The 26865-nt window shown below is 40.5% G+C and overlaps 1 protein-coding gene across 5 annotated transcripts in view; it reads right to left on the minus strand.

Annotated features, from left to right (window-relative positions):
• The window catches only part of INPP4A (inositol polyphosphate-4-phosphatase type I A), a 349368-nt gene that overhangs the window by 167010 nt on the left and 155493 nt on the right, over positions 1-26865 (minus strand). For all 5 annotated transcript variants that reach the window (XM_030201389.1, XM_030201388.1, XM_030201387.1 and 2 more), the window contains 3 exons: positions 21714-21793; positions 14920-15031; positions 2298-2388 (listed from right to left, as the gene is read on the minus strand). In XM_030201389.1, coding sequence (XP_030057249.1) covers positions 2298-2388; positions 14920-15031; positions 21714-21793 — 283 coding nt within the window. The remainder of the gene's footprint in view (positions 1-2297; positions 2389-14919; positions 15032-21713; positions 21794-26865) is intronic.

Raw genomic sequence — 26865 nt, forward strand, 5'->3', positions numbered from 1 at the left:
ATAATTAAAAAAAAAAAAAAAAAAAGAATGATATAAAGTAGAAGAATCAACTGTGTCCCCATCTGAGTTTTAAAACAGACTGATAACTAAATTTCCTCCCTGGACTGATGTTTAGCACTACATGCACTGTAGCAGCAGAGAAGAAATAAATTATATATGTAAATTGCTATTTATCCCAGCAAGGGCTTTAGCAACATAGCTCATATTATTAAGTAATTGCGGACCTCTAAATAGCTGCACCTTAAAATTACACTTGAGTAGGAATCATCCCAGAAAACTAGTATTCATCCACACAGGTGAAATTCTCCCACCTGCCATCACTCAGTCAACCAAAATATCAACTGCCTACAAGCTGCCAGCCCCCTAGCACAGTATAGCATCTCAGGAGCTACTATTCCTGCTCAGAATCAAATTATTATTTGGGATATGTAAGAAAGTAGAGTTCTGTGCCCCATGGTGTTCAAGTACAGCCAAGCACTTCCAAAATAAGGAACTAATTTGTGAGAGAAGCGGACAGTAGATGACTGAGTCCCCAAAAAATTCAGGCTAGAAAATGTCTCCTCGGGGAAATAAGTACCTAGCAAACAGGATGGAAGTGGCTGTTGACAATGAGATAGATTCTGGTGGGAATAGGCAGAAACAGAAATGGCTACCGTTTCTCAAGAACAAGACTGCTGAAGAAAGACAAAAAAAGAAAAAAGAAAAATGCCTTGATAAGCAGAGCAGTGTTTCTGGGGACAGCTACTGTACACATCTTCCTGCTCTTAAGGCATAGCCAGAACAGTGGTAGCAATGTGAACTTTTCTTTGGAGTAAAATAATACACCCAAATGGCTTCTTACATAGTAATGACATAGAGCTTCAAGTACTAAGCTGGCTTACTCAGTTTAATCTTGTGGAAAACTCTGGCAGCTGCCAAAAAGAGAGTAATGGCATTCTTGGCACTACCCCAACTGAACTATGCCTGAGTTCCTTGTAGCACAATGCTGATAAAAGAGAAGCCTACATCCTTACATGGTTTCATTATGCAGAATAAGAAATGAAATATACTTGCTTTCTCCTGAAGGCAAATTTTTAACGTTCCACAGTAAAAGGGTGGCTGGGGGAAGGAAGGAATAGACTCGGCCTTTCCTGAGTACTCCTATCTTCATATATTAGCTCAGAGCTCCCCATGCTCAACTGGGATCCAGTTCTCAAACTAGCTCAGAAGCCAGCATCCAGCCATGTCCCTCCTGAGGCAACCTCATCCCCAAGAAACCCCTTCCAGAGTTAGGAGAAGTTAGCGGAAAGGGACTTGGACCTGTTCAAGTATTTCCTATACATTTGCTTCTGAAGCAGACTCTTCTCTCATACTGAAAAGAAACGGGCCTATCCAGCACAGTACCCTTACAGCATGACTCACATGAAACTACTTTGTGTTACTGTCTCCATGTGCTGGTTGACTGACAACACCCACAGGTTCTGGAATGGTTGGGTAAAAATGCTAAGGCAAAATGCTTTAAAATATCAGCCCCAATGATTTTCTGGCTGCCAGGAGGCCTCTGGATATTGCTAAAAAAGTAACAGTATAGGAAAAGGACAAAATTATAAATATGGGGATCTAAAATATTAAAAAAAAAAAAAAGCTCCTCTTTTATAAAGGCAACACAGGTAGCTACGTACCTTTATAATAGGATCCCACAATGACCCCCTGCAATGCACAAATTCTCACACACAAATTTACACCTTCTGCTCCAAAGGTGTAATTTTGTGCATAAACTCTATGCATGCTGATGCACATTTTACAAAATGTGTGTGCAACTCACAATCCCAGCACTGCTCCTCCCAAATTACGTAAACCATTTGCTAGCAATCTCATTCCAGATCCTTGAAAGTTTCTCACTGGCAACATGTGGAAAGACAACAGCGTCTTAAGGGAACAGCTGTATAGCTTGAAAAGAACCTAACTGGTAGCCAGAGTGATATGCAAGATGAGCAAGAGAAAATGGCTTCCAGGGTCCAGGTTTTCCTTTCCCTTTTGCAAGGACCACCATGCTAGGAAAAAGAAATCTCAGTAGATTTTTCACCTTAGTGTTCTTACGCTTCTTTTTGACTTAATGTGATCAGTGTGACTCACTTCCTGCTTGCAGTAAATCTTAAAATTTTACTGCAAGGAAGCATAACTTCTGTAACCTTTTTGTTGTTGTGCCTCCCAGCTGAGCTATAGCACTAAAGCAGCTCTTTAATTTTTATTTCCACTTTTGATTGCACATATATAAATTAATTTGTCAACAGGGAGTCTTGCTGAGCGACACTTACCTGATTTTAGCAATGTGTCTTTCCGCAATGATGCATATTTAGATCTGATTCCTAAAGATTCTGTTAAGCTTTCATCAACTGGTAGTACAGTCTAAACAAAAAAAGGATTGGAAATCATTACCCTATGTGAATATATAAATACAAAAAGGCTGTGCATAATTTAATATCAAAAACAATTTTATGATTTATGATTTCTCTCACAAGTACATCTACATCCATGAGTTAATAGTGAAGCACACAGGATAGTGCTCAGCAGACCTCAAGTTTTCCCTGAACAGGAGGTCAGTGACAGTGTCTATCAGTATGAGAATATGGCCTCCCCTTGATTGAGATATTCTACTAGTTATGCCCCTTATAGAACACAGAGAGCTCTTCCACTTCTAGTTAACACTGCAGCAGCTAGGCTCAACTTGACAACTAGTAAATTCTTAAGCTGGGGATACACCAGAAAATTTGCTGCTGCCATGTGCCTCAAAAACAAATAAAGTACATCCTAATTATTTAGAGGAGGGGAAAATAAGTTTCTAACTTCATATCCTGTGCACAATTCTTACAACTATGTGGCTGTTAGACAGTTAACAATGAAGCAGGTAGGGGATAATGAAAAAGACTAGGGTGCGGACCAATGTTTCCTCTAAAGAGTGGCCTGGTGCGTGCAAATTATTTTGTGTGTGAGCAACAAGTTTTAAAAACCAAACATTTTTGAGCGTCAGCATTAGAAGCATTTCTGTATATAGCACAAAAAGCATTTTTATGACAAACCATGTAAACTCTGTGAGCAACACTCCTAAAATATATGAGCAATCACTCATGCGCTCTACTGAGCGGGAACATTGATGCTGATCTTGCATTACAGCCTCTATGTGCTACCCTCTTCAGAAACCCAGCTACTGATCTCCCATCGTTAAGACAGAATAAACCGACTCTGCACGTACTCTGTTCAACATTTATCTAAAACTCCTTGTTACATTGATACAATCTTATAATGTAAATGTATACTATTTCACAAATGATGCACAACTCAAGGAGGTTTGACAGGAGATGAAGTGCTGAAACCAATTCGGTCAGTCTAAGTTTCCCCTTCCCAGCGCAGCTGTCATCCCCGTTCACTCAAAACAAAGCAAGCAAACCTATGAGCTGCTGCATCCACCTTGTCGTTCTTTATTGTTGGTAGCATTTTTATTTAATCTCACTTATATTTTCAAACATGCCAGCTTGTGCAGCATTCAGATGTACACAAAGTATAATAATGGAATAATGTTTCTTAGGTAGAGCAGTAATTTGTAATAAATCTTAATCAATGGTCCGTTGGAGGGGCTGGTTACAGGAACACCCTAGCACGTGTTATATTAGTACAGAGATTTGTTTTCTCCTGGTAATGGGCCACTAAAACAGACATCATGTTATGAAAATCAGGTGCTCAACATTCAGAGTTTCTATCTATTTATTTATCCCACCTATAACATGTATTAGGGTTGAAACCAGGGAGCATTTGAAAGCTTTTTTTTTTTTCTGTGCCTAGATCAAAAGAGAAAGATGGTTTGTGGGAACTTGCTCCTTATGTTTTGAATAATGCAGTGATATATTATAACAATGCACTTAATATTGTTCATTACTATTATTTACTACTGGTTGATATACAGCAGAAGTTAACCCAGTCAACTTCATGCTTTGTAATATAATTTTTAATAGCATTTCCTCAATTACTACCCAAATACAAATAAAATTACTGTGTCTGCCTCTTATGGTAGTTAGTTAGGATAACCTAGTCCTGGAGTCAGCCAAGGCAGTCAGGTTTGTCAGGATATTGACAATGAATATTCATGAGAGAGCTCTGCATACAGTGGAGGGAATGCTTGTTAAGAAATGCTTTGAGTCCTACTGATATGTACATCTGTTGTGTTATTTTGGCGGGTGAAAACAGTCAGGTGGGCTTATAGGGAGGGAGGGGAAGGGTTCTAGGGGTATGTTCTCTGTAAAAGTTTTTATTGTGCCATGTTGGATGGTTTACTGTTTTTTCTTGTTCTGTATGAAGCTTATCAACCAACATGTTTTGCTTTTAATAAAGATGATTAAAAGCTTTGTCACAGTATAAGCCACCACAAGAACAAAATATAAAAAAAAAAACAATGGACTGCATTATGGGCTTAAAGCCCATTTAGTTATATTTCAACGAATGAGAGATCTGTTTGACAGAAAATATTTTTATTATTTTGACTTATAAAACACTTGTCCCTGAAACATGCTCAAACAACAGAATAATCCATTTGTGTATCTAAAAGGTAAACTTCTAAAAAACAGATGAAGATGTGATTCCATGTGCCCCAATGAAAGGAGAATTTAATTCTACTTCCATTTAATGTTAATATAGTCCATCATCTTTGAAACACCATTCTTCCCATGGCAGATTACAACAACATTTAAGATGAACCCATCAGGAAACCGAATATACTCACTGAAATTTGCCCATCTGTATTGTATACAGTTTATTGATTTAGTTTTTAGTGCAGAAAAATGAGCACAAAATACAGAGTTTAAAATTGCTGTTTCTACCAGCTATAATATTTTAAGCTGTTTTATTTCAAATAAATTAAAAAGCTGTCCAATAAGTAAAACAAAAACAACTTTTGTTCTCCACCTGAAACAACTTTAGACTTCTTACAGATGGACCAACAATAATAAAACGACAATGTGGATGCAGCGATTCATAGGTTTGCTTGCTTTGCTTTGAGTGAATGGGGATGACGGCAGCACTGGGAAGGGGAAACAGACTATCCTAATTGGCTTCCCTGCTTACAGTGGACTAGATAGGCTCACTCCCACTCCTGTTTATTAAACCTCCTTGGCACAACTAACCTTTTATACACACCCACCTGCTCCTGATCTCCCCCCTCCCTTAAATAACAATCTGACAGCAGTTAGCTACAGGATCAGTGAGAACAAGCTAAAGTTGAATTCTTCAAGAACACTGGCTATGTGGTTTACCATCTGCTCCCAGAAGCCAGATCTCTGTTGTTCTCATGAAATCCTCAACATCATTACTGGAATCCATAAAAATCCTAGAATGTTATTCACACTGTGCCACGCTCAGTTTGATCTTATCTTGGCACGTGAGCCTTAAAGACATTGGTTCACTCATTGGTACTTAATTGTATAGATTATGGCAATATTCTTTATTGTGTATTTAAACTGTCCAGTGTAAAATGCTAAAATGCATCCAAAATATTCATAACACAGTAGTTTTAAATACAAAAGGAAGGACTGTGTTTATTAATGGGTTCTTGGTTTAAACAGAAAATGGATACTGTATTGGGATCAGTTAGGTATTTTATGTTAATAAGACATAAATAGTTTTAAATTGTAAAATATTGCATGAATTGTATTCCAAACTTCTGATTTTAATTTGATGTAACCAGCCTTGAATCCTGGGGTAACAGGAGTACATAAAATTAAATTACGAGAACAAATTTGACTACATTATCCTCTGCTTATTGTCAAGCACTGGCTCTAGTTATGCGTCAATTTCGAGCTTCTACTTCTAGCCCATAGTGGAGGCAATTGTATAACTTGGCACCCCAGTGCAGGTGCCCACTTTATGCGGGCTGTGATCCTATTCTGTAACAGCACTTATATACTTTTCTGTGATAACATACTACCTTAAGTTGGCAGATACATGCCTACATTTAGGCATGCCCACTTACGTCATGTCAACAGCAGACAAATTTTTGTGCCTACATAAGGACTTACTACTACTACTACTACTACTACTGACTTACACATATAAGTTATGCACATAAGTAGAAGACACACCCATTCATATCCATGCTCCTCCTGTGAACACCCACGTGCATTTATGCACTAAGGTATTTGTATGATAACATTATAGAATACTGCTGAGCATGTTACAGATGCATGCGTAAATTCTAGTATTTTATAGCTTACATGTGCAATCATGTCATGTTGCATACTTTTATTTGGTTAGAATTTTATGATAAGCCATGTATGTCCGTATCTGACCACATCTGTGAGAAAATGACTCTCATAAAATTAGAGGCCGACTAAAATTTGGTTTCAGTGCCAAAACTGGCTCCAAATCCTTTTTCCGTTTCAGCTGAAACTGTGTGTTTTTGGTGGAAGCCAAAAATTTGTGCTTTGTCCTATTTGTCTCCCTCCCTCCAAAAAGGAGTTGCCTCTCCTCCCTGCCCACCTATAGGTGCTCCCCTCAGGTCTATTGTTTATTCCATACTTGATATACCGCCTTTCAGGATAAAATCAAAGCACTTCACAATCTTAATAAAATGAACATCCTATATAATAAAACGCACCTCCAACATTCTGAAGCCGAGAAAGTGAAGCCTTCAAGCCTTGAAGCATTCCTGCAACGTTCTGGAACTACGTTTCGTCAATTGAGGAGATGGAGCCTTATAGAGCGCATGAATGCTTCAAGGCTTGAAGGCTTGACTTTCTCACACACACACTCACTCTCTGTCTCTCACATATACTCTCTCTCTCTCTCTGACACAAACACACACTGTGTCTCTCACTTATTTTCTCTCACATACACACTCCATCTCTCACCCACACACTCTCTCTCTCAAACATACCCACTCCGAGGAAAGGGGGGCATGGAACACACTGGGGAGGGGAGGAGAGAGAGGGAGGGAGGGAGGAGAGAGAGGGAGGGAGGCCTGCACCTTGGACGGAAGGGGGGCCTGGAACTCGGAGGGGAGGAGAGGGAGGGGAGGGGAGGAGGGAAGGAGGGGGTCATGGAACTTGGAGCCCCACACACACACAGTCTCACATACACTACTACTACTACTACTTAGCATTTCTATAGCGCTGCCAGGGTTACGCAGCGCTGTACAAGTTTAACATGAGGAAGGACAATCCCTGCTCGAAAGAGCTTACACTCTCTCTCACACACACTCTCTGTCTCTCTCTCACTCATTCTCTCTCTCTCAAACATACACACTCCAAGGAAAACCTTGCTAGCGTCCGTTTCATTTATGTCAGAAATGGGCCTGTTTTACTAGTTTGTAAATAAATGAAAGAACTATAATGTAATTATAGGACAGAAGACGACAGACAAGGGGGGGGGGGGGAAGGAATACAGTGATACAGTGCAATCAAGTGCAAGGGTCTGGGACCAAAGAAATACATGCAGTTAACCGGAGCCTGCACTTAACTGTTGTGACCCAAAGAAGCTTGACATCTGATAAACATATGTACAGTACTGTTTATTATACATACGTTATACAGTCTCCATTAACTGACGTTATACAGTCTCCGTTAACTGACGTTAGGCTTACTTGAAGTAATCAGTCATAGTCCTCTGTACACTCTTGTGTCTGCGAGTTCCACAGACTACGTCTGCCAGACGGTAAAAACTGTCATATCACTGACATCCAGATAGGCCCGCATGGTGTTGAGACTCTCCAGTGCTCTTGCAAAAGTGACAGGAGGTTGCTGAATTTTGTCAGCATGTGCCTCGCTGCTCATTTCATCATCTGTTTCATTATCAGCCGTTGCCTGCGTGTAGGTGCATATCTGGACATCAGTGCTGTCATCAGCTGTTTGTAGATCGTAATCAACAGCTACGTAGTGATGAAACTCCTCTTCAGTAGCACAGGCTGTGATGTCAATAGCCTGTTCATCTGATGCGTTTGCAACAGCTGCATCTGTTTCGTCCCTCTCCACATCCCTAACAATGCTTGCCCACTTGTAGCAGTTCACAATAGTTGCCTGTGTAACATGATTCCAGGCTTCTTTCTGCATATGTAGGGAATCCAACAGTGATAGATTACGAGCCAGATCAACAGCATGTTTATCCTTGCCAGTCTGGTCATCCATAACGCTCATCAGACGACGTAGCACAAGAGCCTGATAATGTTGTTTGAAATTGGCTATTATGCCCTGATCCAGATGTTGGATCAGAGAGGTAGTGTTTGGTGGCAGGAAGACCATCTTGACGTTATACAGCCTGACATCATCACTGTTTTGCAGCACAGTTATCACAAAGCAACAAAATCTGACACTTTTGTGCCCGCATTCTAGTGTCTAACTTCTTTAGCCACTGCTTCCAAATTTCCTCAGTCATCCATGAATTTGTGTTAGCCTCGTATAACACAGGAAGTCGCTTAACATTCTTGAAGCAACGAGGCTGTTTGTTCTTTTCAATGACGAGTGGTTCCAACTTCTCACTCCCATCCATATTGCAGCAAAGGAGGATCGTCAGTCGGTCCTTCGACGTTTTACCTCCTGTAGTTTGAATGCAAGTGTTCCATCAGGAATCACTCGCCAGTAGAGACCGTTTTCGTCAGCATTGAAAATGTCACAAGGTGCAAACTCGTTCAAGATGGTAGGAAGAAATGAAACAACCCAATTTTCAGCAACAAAGTCATCAGCGTCTTGTTTTTTACCATCTTGTTTCTTGAATTTTATGTTGTTCTTCTCCTTCCATCTTTCCATCCATCCAACAGTGGCTTTGAATTCAGTTAGTCCAAGACTTTCAGCTAGCTGATTAGCTTTCTCCATAAGCAGTGGACCACTGACAGGAAACTCTCTGCTCCTGCCTTGAGAAAACCACCGAAGAAGAGCATCTTCAAACTCCTCAGCTTTCCCTGCACGTTTTCTTTTCCGGTTTGGTTTTGTATTGTTTTGCCAGTCTTCCAGAAGCTGGTCTTTCTGCTTCAAGATACGTGAAATTTGACTGGGATGGACACCATATTCTTTAGCAATAGATGCTTGACTTTGTTTGTTTTCTAATTTTTTAAGAACTTCTATTCGTTCAGCCAGTGTTAAAGTCTTACAGTTGCAAGACAATGACAACGACAACTCCAGTGTACACTCTAACAACATTCTTTCGCTTATTCTGCCTGTGGCAGTTAAAGGGGCAGTAAACTTGAAATCTCGTTGGTTGTCACGCGCCAATCGGCTTACATATTCCGTGCGCGCGCTTATGCGGAGTCTTTCCTGCAGAGGAGCGGTTTTAAACCATGCATTTAAGCGAATCTTGCACTTATCAGTGGTGCGCTAAACTGAAGTTTGTCCCCATAGAAATTGATGGCGCTAAAACAGGACTGAAGTACGGCATGCAGTTAAACAGAGCATGCGCTTATCCAACGTGCACTTAAATGGAGTGCACTGTATATCATTACATATGGTATTAGTGGTGCCACCGACTGGCCACCTCGGCTGAATTAGCTATTTCCAGGGAAGGCTATAGACAATGTGTAACTTCAGAGAAGGCTGAAATCGGAGATAGAAAATCTCCACTCCAAGTTCATGTTCAGCAGGGAAAGAACCCTAAAGCGAGGGTGCAGTACAAAAGAAAGCCGAATGTCTGGTAGAGTCTAGAAGTGAACAACAGACAGGGGGATGAATAATTGGTTACTCGTTGAGAAATGAAGGGTGCAAGCAGGACAATATGGGACAATGAGAGAGAAGAGGTATGATGGGACTCTGGAATGTAAGATCTTATGAGTCAAGGTTACGGCAGCCAACTGGATCCAGATTCACAGGACAGGGTTGATCCAGTCCTAGGTTTACCCCAGTGCATGCTGGGACCTGTAGTCTTGCTTTTCTTAAGGCAAGCCGTGGGAAAATCAGAACTACAAGTCCCTGAATGCAATGGGGTAAACCCAGGACTGGATCAACCCTATCCTCCGAATCTGGATCCAGTTGGCAGCCTTAGTCAAGATCAGTATATTATGCTTGATCCTAAAAGGAATCGGAAGCTACTGGTGTTGCTTCAACAGAGAAGTAACATGGTCAAAGCAGTTCAGAAGATGAATAGAAGTGTTTTGAACAGACTGGAGGTTTTTTTCAAATGGGAGGAAGGAAGAATGGAATAAATGATGTTGCAATAATCTAGTTTGGATGATACAAGGGAATAAAGAAGAATGGCACAAGTTTGTCATCAATGTATGGAGTCAATGAACAGATGGTGTATAATGAAAGAAAGCAGGATCTGGCAACAGAGGAAACCTGAGAATAGAATGCAAGATTTGTATCCAAAGTGACACCTAAATATTTTAGGCACTCTACCAATTGCAACGGGGAACCCTGGAGGGTAGGAGAAACAGAGGGATAAGAAGAATAACCTGTGATGCAAAGGGCTAGGGATTTGGAAGGGTTAAGCACCAAGCATTTCAAAATAATCCATCGACAGACTGAATCCAAACAGAACTGTGGAATGTAAAGATCTGGTGAATAAGGATTAAGAGCTGACACTTAAAGAATGCCATCTGCATAGATTTAACAGTTGACATTAAAGTCATGAATGAGGGTGGCTTGATGGTCTAAGGGTGTAATCAGGGCAGGAGTGGCACCCAGTCACTCCTGTCCATGCTGGCTCTGTTCTCAAAATGGCTGCCATGACCTCTATTGGCAATCTTGAAAGACTGCTGCAACAGGATCACATCAGCCATTTTGAGAGTGGAGCGGACATGGGCCAGAGCGACTGGGGATCACTAGTCCACAAGAGATTGTAAGGTAATTTGGGGGGGGGGGGGGGGTTGCTCTTTTGTTCTTTTTTTTGTGTGCAATGTGATTGCAATAATGAAGTTATGATCTTGTATAGTAAACAGAGTGCTCCAAATAAATGTTTTTGAGACAAAAGTGTAGCGGAATTTAAGTCTGTAAATTTGGGATGATAAGCTCCTTAGGAATTAGCCTCTGTGGAGATATGGCACCAGCTGTCACTTCAAATGTGGTGCAAAGTCAGCCATTGTAAAACCACTGTGACTTAGCTTCTTTTGATTAGCTGAGGTCCATGTGTATGAAGGATATTCTACTTGAAAGTAAAATATGGTCTTTCATTATTTAAATTATTGCATATATTCTGGCTAGGGTACTGTTTGGATGATTCTAAAGAATTTTCAGGCTCTGTTGGATATAATGAAGATGCAGTGTTTTAATCAAACTTGTGGTGTGCAGAAGCTAGATTCTATGAAAAAGGAACCTGCAGTGACTGTTTTTAAACACAAGTACCATTCAGCTTATAGTGTTAGTGGGGAAATATTACAATTAAATGTTTTATATATTAGAAAATAATTTGAGAAATGTATTGCTCTTGATTGTAAATTTTTAGAGCATACAGTCCTCACATTCAGTGATAAAATGGCAACTTCAGTAGCTGGAACAGAGGACATTGCTGGAACAGAGGGCATTGCTGGGCAGACTTTTATGGTCTGGATCCCTCAAATGACAAGACAGATTTGGATAGGCTGGAGTGAGCTTTGACAGCAAATCCAGTAGGTGTAACATAAGGACAGAGCCGGGCGGACTTCTACGGTCTATGTCCCAGAAAAGCCAAATAAAGACTCGTGATAAAGTATATATCATCACATTCATTGTTGATTTAATCATGATCACAAGTGCGACTGTTGAGAAGACGAACTGGACCTTCAGGTCTTTATTTGCCATCATTTACTATGTTATTCTGGATTGTGATCAAGTTGGTATAATGTCTGCAGTGTAGACCAGTGTCTGGACTTTTACCCAGTTTTAGTAAGAATCTGTATCATGCTTTGTCCTTAATCAGTTTTATAACTAAATACAGAACAGGAGACATTTCAATGTTACTTTATCTTGTTAATTGTGCACAGTTTGGGTAAGCAATGAAAACATAAAAAGCTGGTAATCGTGTTTTTGTTTTATACATTCTCATGAAGGTCCTGTCTCAGAGGATATTTAACTACATTTGCATTGACTTGGGAACCTAAATTTGCCAGACTTCTTGAGAAGCCCTTGTTAAAATGGCTCTCCCAGTTGCCAGCCTGTGCTTGCAGTTTCCTGGGACAAGAAAGTAAAAATCTGTGGGTTTAGCAGAGAGCTACCGACTGCAAGCTCTGACAATCTCCAGTGGGCCTCATTGATTCACATTCATACAGCCAATCTTTAGCTTTCAGTTTCAGCTGCAGTTTTGGTTTCCGCTCAAAGTGTTTAGACAATTTTGGAAGCAGTTTTGGTTGAAACTGAAACAAGCAGTTTTGAATGACCTCTATATAAAGTATCAACTAACATAAAAGTATGCAACATGATGCAACTGTGCACAATTTGCAGGTAGGCATTTACAGGGGCAGAATTTGGGCAGAGTTCACAAATACATGCATACATTATACAATAATCTACATGAACACAACCTGCTCGAGAGCCCACGCCTGCCACTTACATTAGTATCCTTAGGACACACCTAGTCAGACTGGTTTTCAGGATATCCACAATGACTATACATACCATAAGGGCAAAAGATGCAAATCAGGCATATACACAGCAGTATGCTGAAAACTACAGACTGGCTTGGTGTGTCCTGAGAACTGGGTTGAGAATCCCTGATCTAGTCTGTAGCTCTCTCTCATCCTCTCAGCAGCAGTCTCTATCCTAAGGTTTCCTTAAGGCCTCACTTTTATGCTGACTACTCCCAGATCTACCTCTCCACACCAGAAATTTCAGCAGGAATCCAGGCCAAAGTATCAGTCTGCCTGACATTACTACCTGGATGTCTCAACACCTTCTGAAACTAAAGATGACCAAGATTGAGCTTCATATCTTTCCCCCCTAAACCAACCTCTCCTCTTCCCCCAATCTCTATCTCTGTGGATAACACTCTCATCCTCCCTGTCTCATCAGCTCATCTTTGACTCCTCTCTCTCTTTCTCTGCACATATTCAACAGACTGCTAAAATCTGTCATTTCTTTCTCTATAATAGCCAAAATTTGTCCTTTCCTTTCTGAGCACACTACCAAAACCCTTATCCACACTCTTACCACCTCTTGCTTTCGCTATTGCAAATTGCTTCTCACCGGTCTCCCTCTAAGCCATTTGTCTCCCCTTCAATCTGTTCAAAATTCTGCTGCACGGCTTATATTTCGCCTGTGTCGCTACACTCATATTACCCTCTCCTCAAGCTCCCTGTTTCCGCATACAGTTCAAACTCCTCTTTATTTATTTATGACATTTATATCCCACAATATTCCCACCCACAGGCAGGCTTAATGTGGCGTACAATAGTCTATTAAGCAAACAATAATTCAAAATACTGACTTACAAGTGCATTCACTTTGCAGCTCCTCAGTACCTCTCCACTCTTATCTCTCCCTACACTCCTCCCCAGGAACTCCATTCATTAGGTAAATCTCTCTTATCTGTACCGTTCTCCTCCACTGCTAACTCCAGACTCTGTTCCTTTTATCTTGCTGCACCATTTGCATGGAATAGACTTCCTGAGCCAGTACGTCAAGCTCCATCTCTGTCTTCAAATGCAGGCTAAAAGCCCACCTACTACTGCTTTTAACGCCTAACACCTATTCACTTGTTCAGTACCTATTATCATTCCCACCGTAGAAATTTACTACTGTAAATTACAGTATTATATGTCCCACCCATGTTCCACCCCTGTGTTACATAGCACATGTGTGTGTGTTTTGGGAGGGGGAAGTGAGTTAAGTAGGTATTTACAGAATAGCACTTAGGCAGCATGTTGGCATTTACCTGCGCAGGTGTGCACATATATGCAAAAATGCTAGTATTTTAAACATTTGTACATGTAACACATGCATAAATGTTAGCACCTAGCTTAGAATTGCCCATCGGAGCGCCACAATTTATCTTGCACTACTGTGGAAATTTGGAACTATATTATATACTGAACTGAATCTGCACAGGCATTTTTTTTAAAGGTGTATATTTATAAGCTTAAATCTACAAAGTAGTCATTATGACATAACGCATGAGCTTGGATAAGGCATACAAGGGCCCTTTTACTAAAGGACTGGCGAGCAGCAACGGAGTTGCCCTAGAGCTACTGCCAGGCTACCTAAGGAGCCCTGAGGTAGTTCCCACCCCCAGTGCATGCCATTTCTAACGGTACAAAAATATTTTCTACTTTTGTAGCGCTGGCGCTTACCCAGGTAAGCACGGGAGCCCTTACTGCCACCTCAATGGGTGGCGGTAAGTGCTCACCACCGAATTGGCCGTGCAACAAGTGGTTCACTTACCGCACGGCCATTTCTTTAAAAAAAAAAAAAAAAAAAAAAAAAAAAAAGAGACAGCTGTTTACCAGCTGCAGTAAAAGGGGGCCTCAGCATGGGTCAATAACATGCTTTGACACTATCGCAGGCCCCCTTTTACTGCAGCTTAGCAAAAGAACCCAACAGTGAGTTCTTGGTCAGATTTATAAAATACATTTATTTAGGCCATATAAATTTTCCTTTATTATTTCTTTGCTATTAAGATTTATCTTATAGCATACCTCTGGTCTCATTCAACCATGATTAATATGAGGATGTCAACAGTTTATAAAAGGGACTTTATTTTCAAAAACTTGCTGCCATATAATGAAAATCTATCACTACAAGGTTGCTACAAAATTTTAAGACACCTTGATATACCCTCCAGTAATAAAACCATTAACTTTTCCATTAATTATTTCAAACATAGAAATAAAGTTAACTGCAGAAAAAAGTTAACAGCAAAATACAGTCTCAGCGAACTGCACCAATAAATGACAGTCCCTCTGACTTGAGCATGGTAATGACTGTGGTGACAGAAATGGAGCAGCAAGCATGCTAGTCATTTTTATATTGCTCTCTTTACAACAAAAGATTTATTTGTACTCACTCTCCCATTGATTGTATCAGGAGATCTAGTCACAGGAGCTCTTTGGTCTACCTTCTCTTCCATTTGCCAGCCTATTACAGTAATATTACCTACACGTTCATTTTCAGCAGATCTGCAGAAGAAAATATATACTTATTCTTATTTATTTTACATACGCACACATATATAAAACACAACTATTTACCAGTAGCAGGTGTGCTCCAAGGACAGCAGGATACAAGTTCTCATATATGGTAACATCATCCAATGGCGCCCCACACAAGAAGTTTCCTCCAGCACTATGACAGAATTTTTGACGTAGTTCAACCAAGCAAGGATGCCATCTCTTGCGTTTCACTGTCACATAAGACCTCATGAATCAAACACAAGTTCATGTAGAATACAACTCCTTCAGAAGGTAGGAAGGTTTGTGAAAATTTGTATCCTGTCGTCATTGGAGAACACCTGCTACAGGTAAGTAACTCTCTTCCCCTAGGACAAACAGGATACTAGAATCCTTATATATAGTGACTCCCTAGCTACAGGCTGCCTCTTTACAGAAAAAAGGGAAATGGTAACACAACAAACATGGCCGCAACAGACAAACACAAACTATTTTTGGTGACAGTACACCAGCCTCCAATATTCAAACCTATTTAACCAGCCAGGAATGGCTCCTGACCATTTAAATAGGGTTAAAGTGCCTAACTGCAGATATCACAAAATATTTAAACACACATGAATACAAGTGTATTGCTTCTTCAGCTTATTGAGAGTGGAGTAGTCTCATATATAACACACGATAAAGATTATTTGATTTTTCACCCAATGACTGGGTGTATTATCTGTGTGTATTGTCTAATCATTGACTTAACCTCCACCACCCTTTGCTAATCTTATATATGAAAATATATTTCTGTTTATCAATATGCTATCATCTAATTTTATGCAGCACTTAGCTTGAACAAGTTGGTGCTCTTAAAACCCCGACAGGTCCCCGTTTCGTGGCTACTTTTTCAAGGGGGAGTCACCAGTTCAAGTAACTGTCTCAAGTGCAACTGCAGCATTACTCTGTCTCTCTCAAAATGGCCACCGCATTTTTTTGAACAAAAAAAAAAAAAAAAAAAGTAGCCACGAAACGGGGACCTGTCGGGGTTTTAAGAGCACCAACTTGTTCAAGCTAAGTGCTGCATAAAATTAGATGATAGCATATTGATAAACAGAAATATATTTTCATATATAAGATTAGCAAAGGGTGGTGGAGGTTAAGTCAATGATTAGACAATACACACAGATAATACACCCAGTCATTGGGTGAAAAATCAAATAATCTTTATCGTGTGTTATATATGAGACTACTCCACTCTCAATAAGCTGAAGAAGCAATACACTTGTATTCATGTGTGTTTAAATATTTTGTTATATTTTGATGCTCGACAGAGCACAGGCACAATTGTTTGTTTTGTTAACTGCAGATATCAGCAGCAGATCACTGGTTATCCACAGGATATTATTGAACAGGAAGCAGGGGAAAGAATGAGATGGGAACTGGGAGAGCTAGGGGGTGAGAGAATAAGATGGAAAGTTGGTAGTTCCAAAGTAAAAAGATGATTTATTTATGTATTTACTTTTATTTGTTTGTTACATTTATACCCCGCATTTCCCCACCTTTTTGCAGGCTCAATGTGGCTTGCAAAGTACCGTATAGGCATTTGTCATTACGGTTGATAACAAATAAAAGCTGTAGGGTGAGAAAGCAGTTGAAAGGGAGGAAAAAGCTAAAGAGAAAGATCAAGAACATATGAATAGCCATACTGCATCAGACCAATGGTCCATCTAGTCCAGTATCCTGCTTCCAAAAGTGGCCAATCCAGGTCACAAGTACCTGACAGAAACCCAATTAGTAGCAATGTTCTATGCTACCAATCTCGGGGCAAGGAAAGCAGAAATGAAAAATTAGGATCAACATAATGTGAAAAATGTCCAGACAACAAAGGAAGAAAAAAATGTTTCATTTTGAAATTATTAACTAGGTTAGTTTAGTTTACACGTTCTGGATGTCTTTGTATTATGCTCAGTATAAGAGGAAATTCGTTTCTGTTTTTAGTTCTCCCATGTTGTGGTACATGCCTAGTTTGACTTCTTGGGGTTCCCAGTTCAATTTTTGTATTTATATCTCTATTTCTAATTTGTGATTCCATTCTGTATTTCATGAGAGTCTGCCCGTGTTTTGCGTGTGACTGAAGTACAGCATTCTGTGGGCATGTAGCTTCTCTGTAGAGATCTGTATCTGTCCCATTTGAACCAGTAGGAGGAGGTGTATTGGTGTTTTTGGGCCCAGTGTAATATTTGTAGGGTTTCCTATTCATATGTAGGGTTCTTGCTATTTGAACTATTGGAATTAGTACTACTGTTGTATGACATATTTGTAAATGTATGTTAGGATTTTTTCAGATTTTGCATTTTTTTCCACAATGTGCTTAGTAGTGGAGAGTTTTATTTTGCTATGGCTCAGATGACATAAGAAACAGAATATCTTTTCAATGGTGCCTTCCATGTTTTTGAATGCATGCTATTTTGTGGCTAATTTCATTACCTTTGAAGTGTTTTGTTGCCTTTTTGCCAACGTGTGTCCCCAACAAAAATATAAATATATTCAACAATGAAGATAACACAATGATTACAAATGTAATTACTGAACTTTAAACACAATCAATACGTTTGTTAAATGATAATGTATGTATCCTTAAAAAAACTGATGGTGTGCCTTGACACTTTTTGTGCCTTGTCAGTGTGCTGTGAGATGAAAAAGTTTGAAAATCACTGCTTTAGAGCATTCCATATTGCTCTCAACTACAGAAAGTTTACATGATGAAGTCATTCCTGTCTGGACCATAAGCTCTAAGTGTGGAACCTCTCTCTGAGCATGAGCTCCTCAACCCATTTTAGATATATCTGTTGTGTGTCACTTGGATTTGCGGAATTTGAAAGAGGGTACACGTTGTCATATTGGAATCCATTGTCCACCAGGACACAGTGTCCCATAATAGTGGAGTGACACGTATTATATGTCTCACAAATTGCCAGTGGCTTGAGTACACTGTGCAGATAAGGTCCATTGGGACTCTCTCAAACTGAGATGCACCATAACTATTGTTATGCTGTTAACAAAATTTTAAGTTTTATGTTAAACTGTACCTGCTGTACACTGCCTTAGGTGATTCTCTTCATAAAGGCGGTTAAAAAAAAAATCCCTCCCCTCCCCCCAAAATTTGCTGACACAAAGTTATTCAATCGCAAGAGGACTGTGAAAAATTATAAGAGGACATTACAAGACTGGAAGACTGGGCATCCAAATGACAGATAATGTTTAATGTGAGCAAGTGCAAAGTGATGTATGCGGGAAAGAGGAACCCAAACTATAGTTACGTGATGCAAGGTTTCACATTAGGAGTCAACAACCAGGAAAGGGATCTAGGTGTTATCATTGATGATACACTGAAACCCTCTGCTCCGCTCAAAACATGGCAGCAAGACTCATCTTCGGAAAAACACGATTCGAATGCACAAAACCCCTCCGCAAAAAACTACACTGGCTCCCAATCAAAGAACACATTGCCTTCAAAATCTGCACTATGGTTCACAAAATCACCTACGATGAAGCACCAGGATACATGACAGACCTGATCGACCTACCAACTAGAAAAGCATCCGAATCAACACAAACGTACCTAAATCTCCACTACCCAAGCTGCAAAGGACTTAAATACAAATCAACTTATGCATCCAGTTTTTCCTATATCAGCGCACAACTGTGGAACACACTACCAGAAGACTTGAAAACTACATATGACCACTTACACTTCAGAAAAACACTTGACCCACCTGTTTAAAAAGGCATACCCTACCGACCCAACTAAATGCCTGATCTCTGCAACACAACAATACAAAAGTTCGTAATGGTCATCACACAACTCTCCCATTGTACGATTCCTTTGCGTGGTCCTACCACATGAACCTTACAGTGGTGGAAATAAGTATTTGATCCCTTGCTGATTTTGTAAGTTTGCCCACTGACAAAGACATGAGCAGCCCATAATTGAAGGGTAGGTTATTGGTAACAGTGAGAGATAGCACATCACAAATTAAATCCGGAAAATCACATTGTGGAAAGTATATGAATTTATTTGCATTCTGCAGAGGGAAATAAGTATTTGATCCCCCACCAACCAGTAAGAGATCTGGCCCCTACAGACCAGGTAGATGCTCCAAATCAACTCGTTACCTGCATGACAGACAGCTGTCGGCAATGGTCACCTGTATGAAAGACACCTGTCCACAGACTCAGTGAATCAGTCAGACTCTAACCTCTACAAAATGGCCAAGAGCAAGGAGCTGTCTAAGGATGTCAGGGACAAGATCATACACCTGCACAAGGCTGGAATGGGCTACAAAACCATCAGTAAGACGCTGGGCGAGAAGGAGACAACTGTTGGTGCCATAGTAAGAAAATGGAAGAAGTACAAAATGACTGTCAATCGACAAAGATCTGGGGCTCCACGCAAAATCTCACCTCGTGGGGTATCCTTGATCATGAGGAAGGTTAGAAATCAGCCTACAACTACAAGGGGGGAACTTGTCAATGATCTCAAGGCAGCTGGGACCACTGTCACCACGAAAACCATTGGTAACACATTACGACATAACGGATTGCAATCCTGCAGTACCCGCAAGGTCCCCCTGCTCCGGAAGGCACATGTGACGGCCCGTCTGAAGTTTGCCAGTGAACACCTGGATGATGCCGAGAGTGATTGGGAGAAGGTGCTGTGGTCAGATGAGACAAAAATTGAGCTCTTTGGCATGAACTCAACTCGCCGTGTTTGGAGGAAGAGAAATGCTGCCTATGACCCAAAGAACACCGTCCCCACTGTCAAGCATGGAGGTGGAAATGTTATGTTTTGGGGGTGTTTCTCTGCTAAGGGCACAGGACTACTTCACCGCATCAATGGGAGAATGGATGGGGCCATGTACCGTACAATTCTGAGTGACAACCTCCTTCCCTCCGCCAGGGCCTTAAAAATGGGTCGTGGCTGGGTCTTCCAGCACGACAATGACCCAAAACATACAGCCAAGGCAACAAAGGAGTGGCTCAGGAAGAAGCACATTAGGGTCATGGAATGGCCTAGCCAGTCACCAGACCTTAATCCCATTGAAAACTTATGGAGGGAGCTGAAGCTGCGAGTTGCCAAGCGACAGCCCAGAACTCTTAATGATTTAGAGATGATCTGCAAAGAGGAGTGGACCAAAATTCCTCCTGACATGTGTGCAAACCTCATCATCAACTACAGAAGACGTCTGACCGCTGTGCTTGCCAACAAGGGTTTTGCCACCAAGTATTAGGTCTTGTTTGCCAGAGGGATCAAATACTTATTTCCCTCTGCAGAATGCAAATAAATTCATATACTTTCCACAATGTGATTTTCCGGATTTAATTTGTGATGTGCTATCTCTCACTGTTACCAATAACCTACCCTTCAATTATGGGCTGCTCATGTCTTTGTCAGTGGGCAAACTTACAAAATCAGCAAGGGATCAAATACTTATTTCCACCACTGTATATCCTACCACATCACACTGTATTTGTTTACTCCGGAGTCTGCAAACAGCTCTCCAGCACTATGTAAGCCACATTGAGCCTACAAATAGGTGGAAAAATGTGCGATACAAATGTAACAAATAAATAAAAATAAACTTAAGTGACATACATGTTAATTTTCAAAGCACTTAGACTTACAAAGTCCCATAGGTTACTCATGTAACTTTGCAAGTCTAAGTGCTTTGAAAATGTGTCTCATAATGATATGCTCAAAGGTGTCCAAATACTAGCTACACAAGTGTAACCTCTTTCTTTGTGGGAGATCCTTGCACTGTTTGTAACAAATTTTGGTACGCTATTTGATTTTGAAGGCCCAATCTGAAACTCTTAGGGCCCTGTTTACTAAGCCACGCTAGTGTTTTTAGCGTGCTAATAGAGATACTCATAGGAATATATGGGTGTCTCTAGCATTAGCACGTGCTAAAAAATGCTAGTGCACCTTAGTAAACAGGGCCCTTAGTGTTTCTGAATTACTCTCCAAGGTTATCTTGATTCTCATGGATACCAAGATTAAGACAGTTCACCACACGTTTATTGCTAGGATAAGCTTTTTTTTGTTGGATTTCAACACTTAGGGCCCTGTTTACTAAGCAGCGTTACAGGCGCATTAACATTTTTAACACACGTTAACCATGTACGTGCCTACAATATCCCTATAGGCGCCTACATGGTTAGCACGTACACTAAGTGTAGGCGCGCTAAAAACACTAATGCACCTTAGTAAACAGGGCCCTTATTTTAAAATTAAAAATACAAATTCAAAAAGGGAATGATAGCAAACAAAATAAGAGTATCACAATAGGAATGAGAACAGTAACAACCTTAAAACAGATGCAACTATTAATATATAATAATGTATTAATATATATATTATAAGATGGACAAAATCCCAATTCCCTATTTGAATAATTGTTTTGAACCAGCTGTTTGACTATTTATAGAATTAAATTTTGTATGGCTTTATATAAACTATTGTACATAAGCAGTTGTGCAAAATACAAAACAGAAATGAAATTGACCCATAAGTTTAATTTTTCACATGCTATGAAATGAAAAACCCCAACATCTTTGATACTTCTTTTCTTTCATAATTTTTAGAATTGATTTTTTTTATTTTTTAGTTTCAATCTCAAGTGGATTAAGGAAAACAAACACTAACCTTAATGTTAAATGTAATCTATGATCTTTCTCCTGTAGTAAATCCTTTACAGTGAACATTCCAGAACCTAGCAAGTACATCTGAGGAAAAGACAGGAAAGCAATTCATATAAGCATAAGGTTCTGAAAAATTTCAGACAAATCTAAAAAAAACTAATGTGAAAATTCTTTCTACATCAACCTAATGTGCTCCCTAGACCGGTATGTACTTGAAACAAAATTTATACTCAAAACATGATTAGTTATTAATCTAGATTCTGATGAAGGATAAAGATAACTCACTGAATAAAAACTTAGACAAAAAAAGATATTATTCAACAACAACAAAACAGAATTTAGGAATTCATCAATACCAAAAAACTGTTCAGATCCTGATGCAGCCACACCTTGACACCTCCACCACCATGTATAACGGTTGGGTTGAAATTCTAACTTTAGAAGGCAATGTTTGTTTTGTGGCAAGCAAAAGATTTGTAACCAAAATATTCAATGCTTACTCATTTGTCCAGAGAATATTGCTCCCAGAAGCCTTGCGAACCATCCCGATTCTCTTTGGTGAACCTGAAGCAGGTAGCCATGATCTTATTTAATCAGCAGTGTTTTCTTCCAAACTATTCCCCACTGAACATCATTCCCATTTAGTTCTTTCCTAATGGTTTATGGTTAAACCCTCACATCAACCTCAGTAAGAGAGGCCAGAGGCTCTCTGTGACACTGTGGATGATCTTCTAGTTTACTCTTGGTGTGAACAGCAGCATGCCCCTCTCCGAGTAAATTTACTGCAATCTTCAACGTCCCATCTAGAGACTGACTGATGGTGGATGGATGGAGCCTCACATGTTTAGAAATGTTCATTTAACCCTGTCCAGACAGATGAGCACCAACTACTCCTTTTTATAGGTCCTCTGAAATTTCTTTGGCTCATAGATTGATGAGTCTATCATGAATACCAGACAGAAAATCTTTTCTGCTTTTATGTACGGCAGGATGACAAAACACAGTTAATTATTTAAACATCAGATTCTAATTAGGCAATTAAGTTGTGATACAAAAAAAACCTAGGGGTTAACTTACCCAATTTTCTGGATTAGTCTTATTAGTGACTAGTAAAAAAGGCCCGTTTCTGGAACGAATGAAACGGGCGCCAGCAAGTATTTTTTCACGGAGAGGGTGGTGGATGCTTGGAATGCCCTCCCGCGGTAGGTGGTGGAGATGAAAACGGTAACGGAATTCAAACATGCGTGGGATATGCATAAAGGAATCCTGTGCAGCAGGAATGGATCCTCAGAAGCTTAGCTGAAATTGGGTGGCGGAGCAGGTGGGGGGAAGAGGGGTTGGTGGTTGGGAGGAGAGGATAGGGGAGGGCAGACTTATACGGTCTGTACCAGAGCCGGTGATGGGAGACGGGACTGGTGGTTGGGAGGCGGGAAATACTGCTGGGCAGACTTATACGGTCTGTGCCCTGAAAAAGACAGGTACAAATTCAAGATATGAGTTTATCTTGGGCAGACTAGATGGACCATGCAGGTCTTTTTCTGCCGTCATCTACTATGTTACTATGTTTTCCTGGGAGTGTGTATGTTTGAGAGAGAGAGCCAGAGTGAATGTGCGGGTGTGTGACAGAGTGAGACTGTCTGTGTGACACTGTGTGTGTGAGAATGAGAGTGTGTGACAGGGCCCCCTCCCCTGTTCCTAATGCCCCTCACCCCGTTCCCTCCCCTCCTTTTCCTCCTCCTTCCCACACTTTGGGTTCCTTAAGGCTTTCAAAAGTCTATGTACCCCCGTGGCCCTAACGCCCAGTATCAGGATACCCCACCGCTTTCCTCCTCACCCCTCCCCCAAAATGTAATAGTTTCATGTCCTTCATTTTTTTTAAAAAGTGTCCTATCTACCCTGTGTACAAATGACCGGCATTCAGATTGTGTTCCTCTCATAAATTTTCATTTCTTTCATTCATTCAGAACTTGCCCCCCACCCCCTTGAACACTTTTGGTTTCTTCAGTCTTTTAAAACTCTCCTATGTATCTGTGTGCTAATGGCCAGCATTGAGATTGTTTTCCTGTCCCAAATTTGCATGTCTTTCAGTCATTCACAACTCCCACCCCCCTTCTCCAGTTTAACACTTTCCTTCAGTCTTTTAAAACTCTCCTATCTACCCTATGTCCTAATGGCCAGCATTCAGATTGTTTTCCTTTCCCAAACATTCATGTCTTTCAGTCGTTCAGAACTCCCCCCTCCCCCCATTTAACACTTTTGGTTCCTTCAGTCTTTTAAAACTCTCCTATCAACCCTGTGTCCTAATGGCCAGCACTCAGATTGTTTTGCTTTGCCAAATTGTCTGTCACTGATGTCACTGAGGTCAGTGTGTGCCTGCCTAGCAGACCACTTCCACCAGGCACGGTCCCAAGCACATCCTGTTGGAGGTGAGAATTATTATATAGGATAATTCTGTAAGGGACTTCAGTGTTAACAGAGTTTTACATGCTTATGGCTCTTATAAAGTTGCCAAAGGGTATACATGTTTAAAAAGCAGAGCAGTGTCTACTTCTATGCGATAATCACAAACCACAATCCCAGCTCAAGGTTGCCCGATGCAGTGTAAAATAGAAACCTAATACAACAATATAACAATTATAAATGTGCATGCATATAGGTGTTTCCAGATACAGAGAATACCAGCACATAGAGGCACACAATTACACTTGCCTACCCTTTTTTTTTTTTTTTTTTAAACAAGCAGAATATATGCATCTATGTGCCTAGGGCCCACATTAGGGGATGGCAACCAAAGCAAATATCCAGGGCTTCAATGCCACAGAGGGCCCTAAACCTGCTTCAATCTGAAGTAGAACAGCCTGAAGGCGGGCTTTTGGGGCCCCTGCATGTCTAACACTGGACCTTTTATAAAATACTGACCTGTATGTGATTTAAAGAGATTAGGGCAGAAGATAGGATGATTATGGAAAATAAAATAAACTAGCAAGACCACTTAAAATTTGAACAGTAAGGCAGTAGCTATAACTAACAAGTACTTTTCCTGAAGATTGTAAGGTGCCACAAAATCAATCAAGATGGCTTTTAGGGATAGTTAAACATCTTTACATCACTTATATTTTAAATGAAAGTCCCAGGGCTATTAGACTATTATTAGCAAAAGCTAGAAGGATGCTTGGGTGCACAGACAGAGGAATGGCCAGTAGGAAAAAGGAGGTGGACGCCCCTGTATAAGACTCTGGTGAGACATCATTTAGAATATTGTATAGTTCTAGAGACTGGACCTTCAAAAAGATATAAACAGAATGGAGACAGACCATAGGGCAGCTACTAAAATGGACAGTGGTTTTTGTCATTAAGCATGTGGGGACAGACTTAAACATCTCAATATGTACACTTTGAAAGAAAGGCAGGAGAGGGCAGATATGATAGAGCTATTTAAATACCTATGCGACATAAATGCACAGGAGGTGAGTCTCTTTCAATTGAAAGGAAGCTCTTGAACAAGGAGGCATAGGATGAAGGTGGATAGATTCAGAAGTAACCTGAGGAAATACTTCTTTACGGAAAGGGTGGTGAATTCGTGGAACGGCTTCCCAGTGAAAACAAGAGAATTCAAGAGAGCTTGGGGACATGCTGTCAAATTTTTTAAAAAAAATCTGTTTACACATTATTAGATCAAACCTATATGTTATGTTAGGAAACTGAACTAGGTAATATTTCATTAGATTACTATTGTTTTCATCCTAATATGTAATATGTAGCGGTTTACTGTTACTGGCTTCTTATAGTGTAATCAGCTTCAAACATTTTGAGATGTAAGCGGAATATAAGCCCCAGGTAAAGTAAAGTACATTGGATCTCTAAGGGAGTGAAAGGGAGAGTAGATGGTATAGATGGGCAGACTGGATAGGCCATATGATCTTCATGTCTACATTTTTCTTTGTTTCTATTCAAATACACATCCTCAAAACAATTTAGCTGTTAGAGCATTGGGATTTAAGGGAAATGATGAGATCAAGGAAGTGTGTGCATGTGTGTGCATGTGTGTACTCTCCCCCATACCTTTAATCTTTAGATTAGACTTCTTGAAGAATTTATTAGAGCAGAGGGCTAAAATTCTAACTGTATGCAGATGATGCATGGAATATAACTTAGACAAGAAGACAGAAGGATTAAATTTTCAGTCTGTCAAAGACAGAACCCATGTAAAGGCCCTAGTGGTCTAGTGGTGTCTTCGGGCAGGAGCACCTGCCCCCTTCCTCCACACTGAAAATGGTAGCAGAGTCTGCAACGGGAGGTTGCAGCTGCCATTTTAGAATTGGGAATGGAAGGCTGCTGCTCAGGCCTATCCCAAGTCCAAAATGGCTGCCACAACCTCCTGCAGAAGTCTCGCAAAGCTGCCGTGAAAAGTCATGGCCACCATTTTTTCAGCTCGGAGGAGGGGGCAGGAACAATTTGGAATTCTCCTGCCCCAAAGACACCACTAGACCACCAGGACCTTTACAAGATAGGCCTGGGGAGGGACCACTGTAGGGGGGGGTAAGGATGGCAGAGTGGTGGACTACCGTGGGGGGGAGGGGTAAGGAGAGCAGAGTGGTGGACAGCCTTGGGAGTGATGTGTTTTCTGTTAGGGGGATGGGGGTAGGCTAGCCAGCAGAAGAGGAGGCGGCAGCGAGACCACAATTTTGGTTATGATTCTGGCATTGGATTCTGTTTTGGTCAGCATCTCAAAAAGATATAGTGGAATCAGAAAAGGTACAGAGAAGGGTAACGAAAATGATAAAAGGGATGGGACGACTTCCCTATGAGGAAAGGCTGAAACAGCTTGGGTTGTTCAACTTGAAGAAAAGACAACTGAGGGGAGATATGATAGAGGTATATAAAATAATGAGTGGAGTGGAATGGGTAGACATGAATCGCTTGTTTACTCTTTCCAAAAATACTAGGACTAGAGGGCACACAATAAAGCTACAAAGTAGTAAATTTAAAATGAATCGGAGAAAATATTTCTTCTCTCAACAGTAATTAAACTCTAGAATTCACTGCTAGAGAATGTGGTAAAAGCAGTTAGCTTAGCGGGATTTAAAAAAGGTTTGGATAGCTTCCTAAAAGAAAAGTCCATAAGCCATTATTAAAATGGACTTGGGAAAATCCAC

The sequence above is a fragment of the Microcaecilia unicolor genome, chromosome 4 (genome assembly GCF_901765095.1).
Source record: "Microcaecilia unicolor chromosome 4, aMicUni1.1, whole genome shotgun sequence".
Lineage (NCBI taxonomy): Eukaryota > Metazoa > Chordata > Amphibia > Gymnophiona > Siphonopidae > Microcaecilia > Microcaecilia unicolor.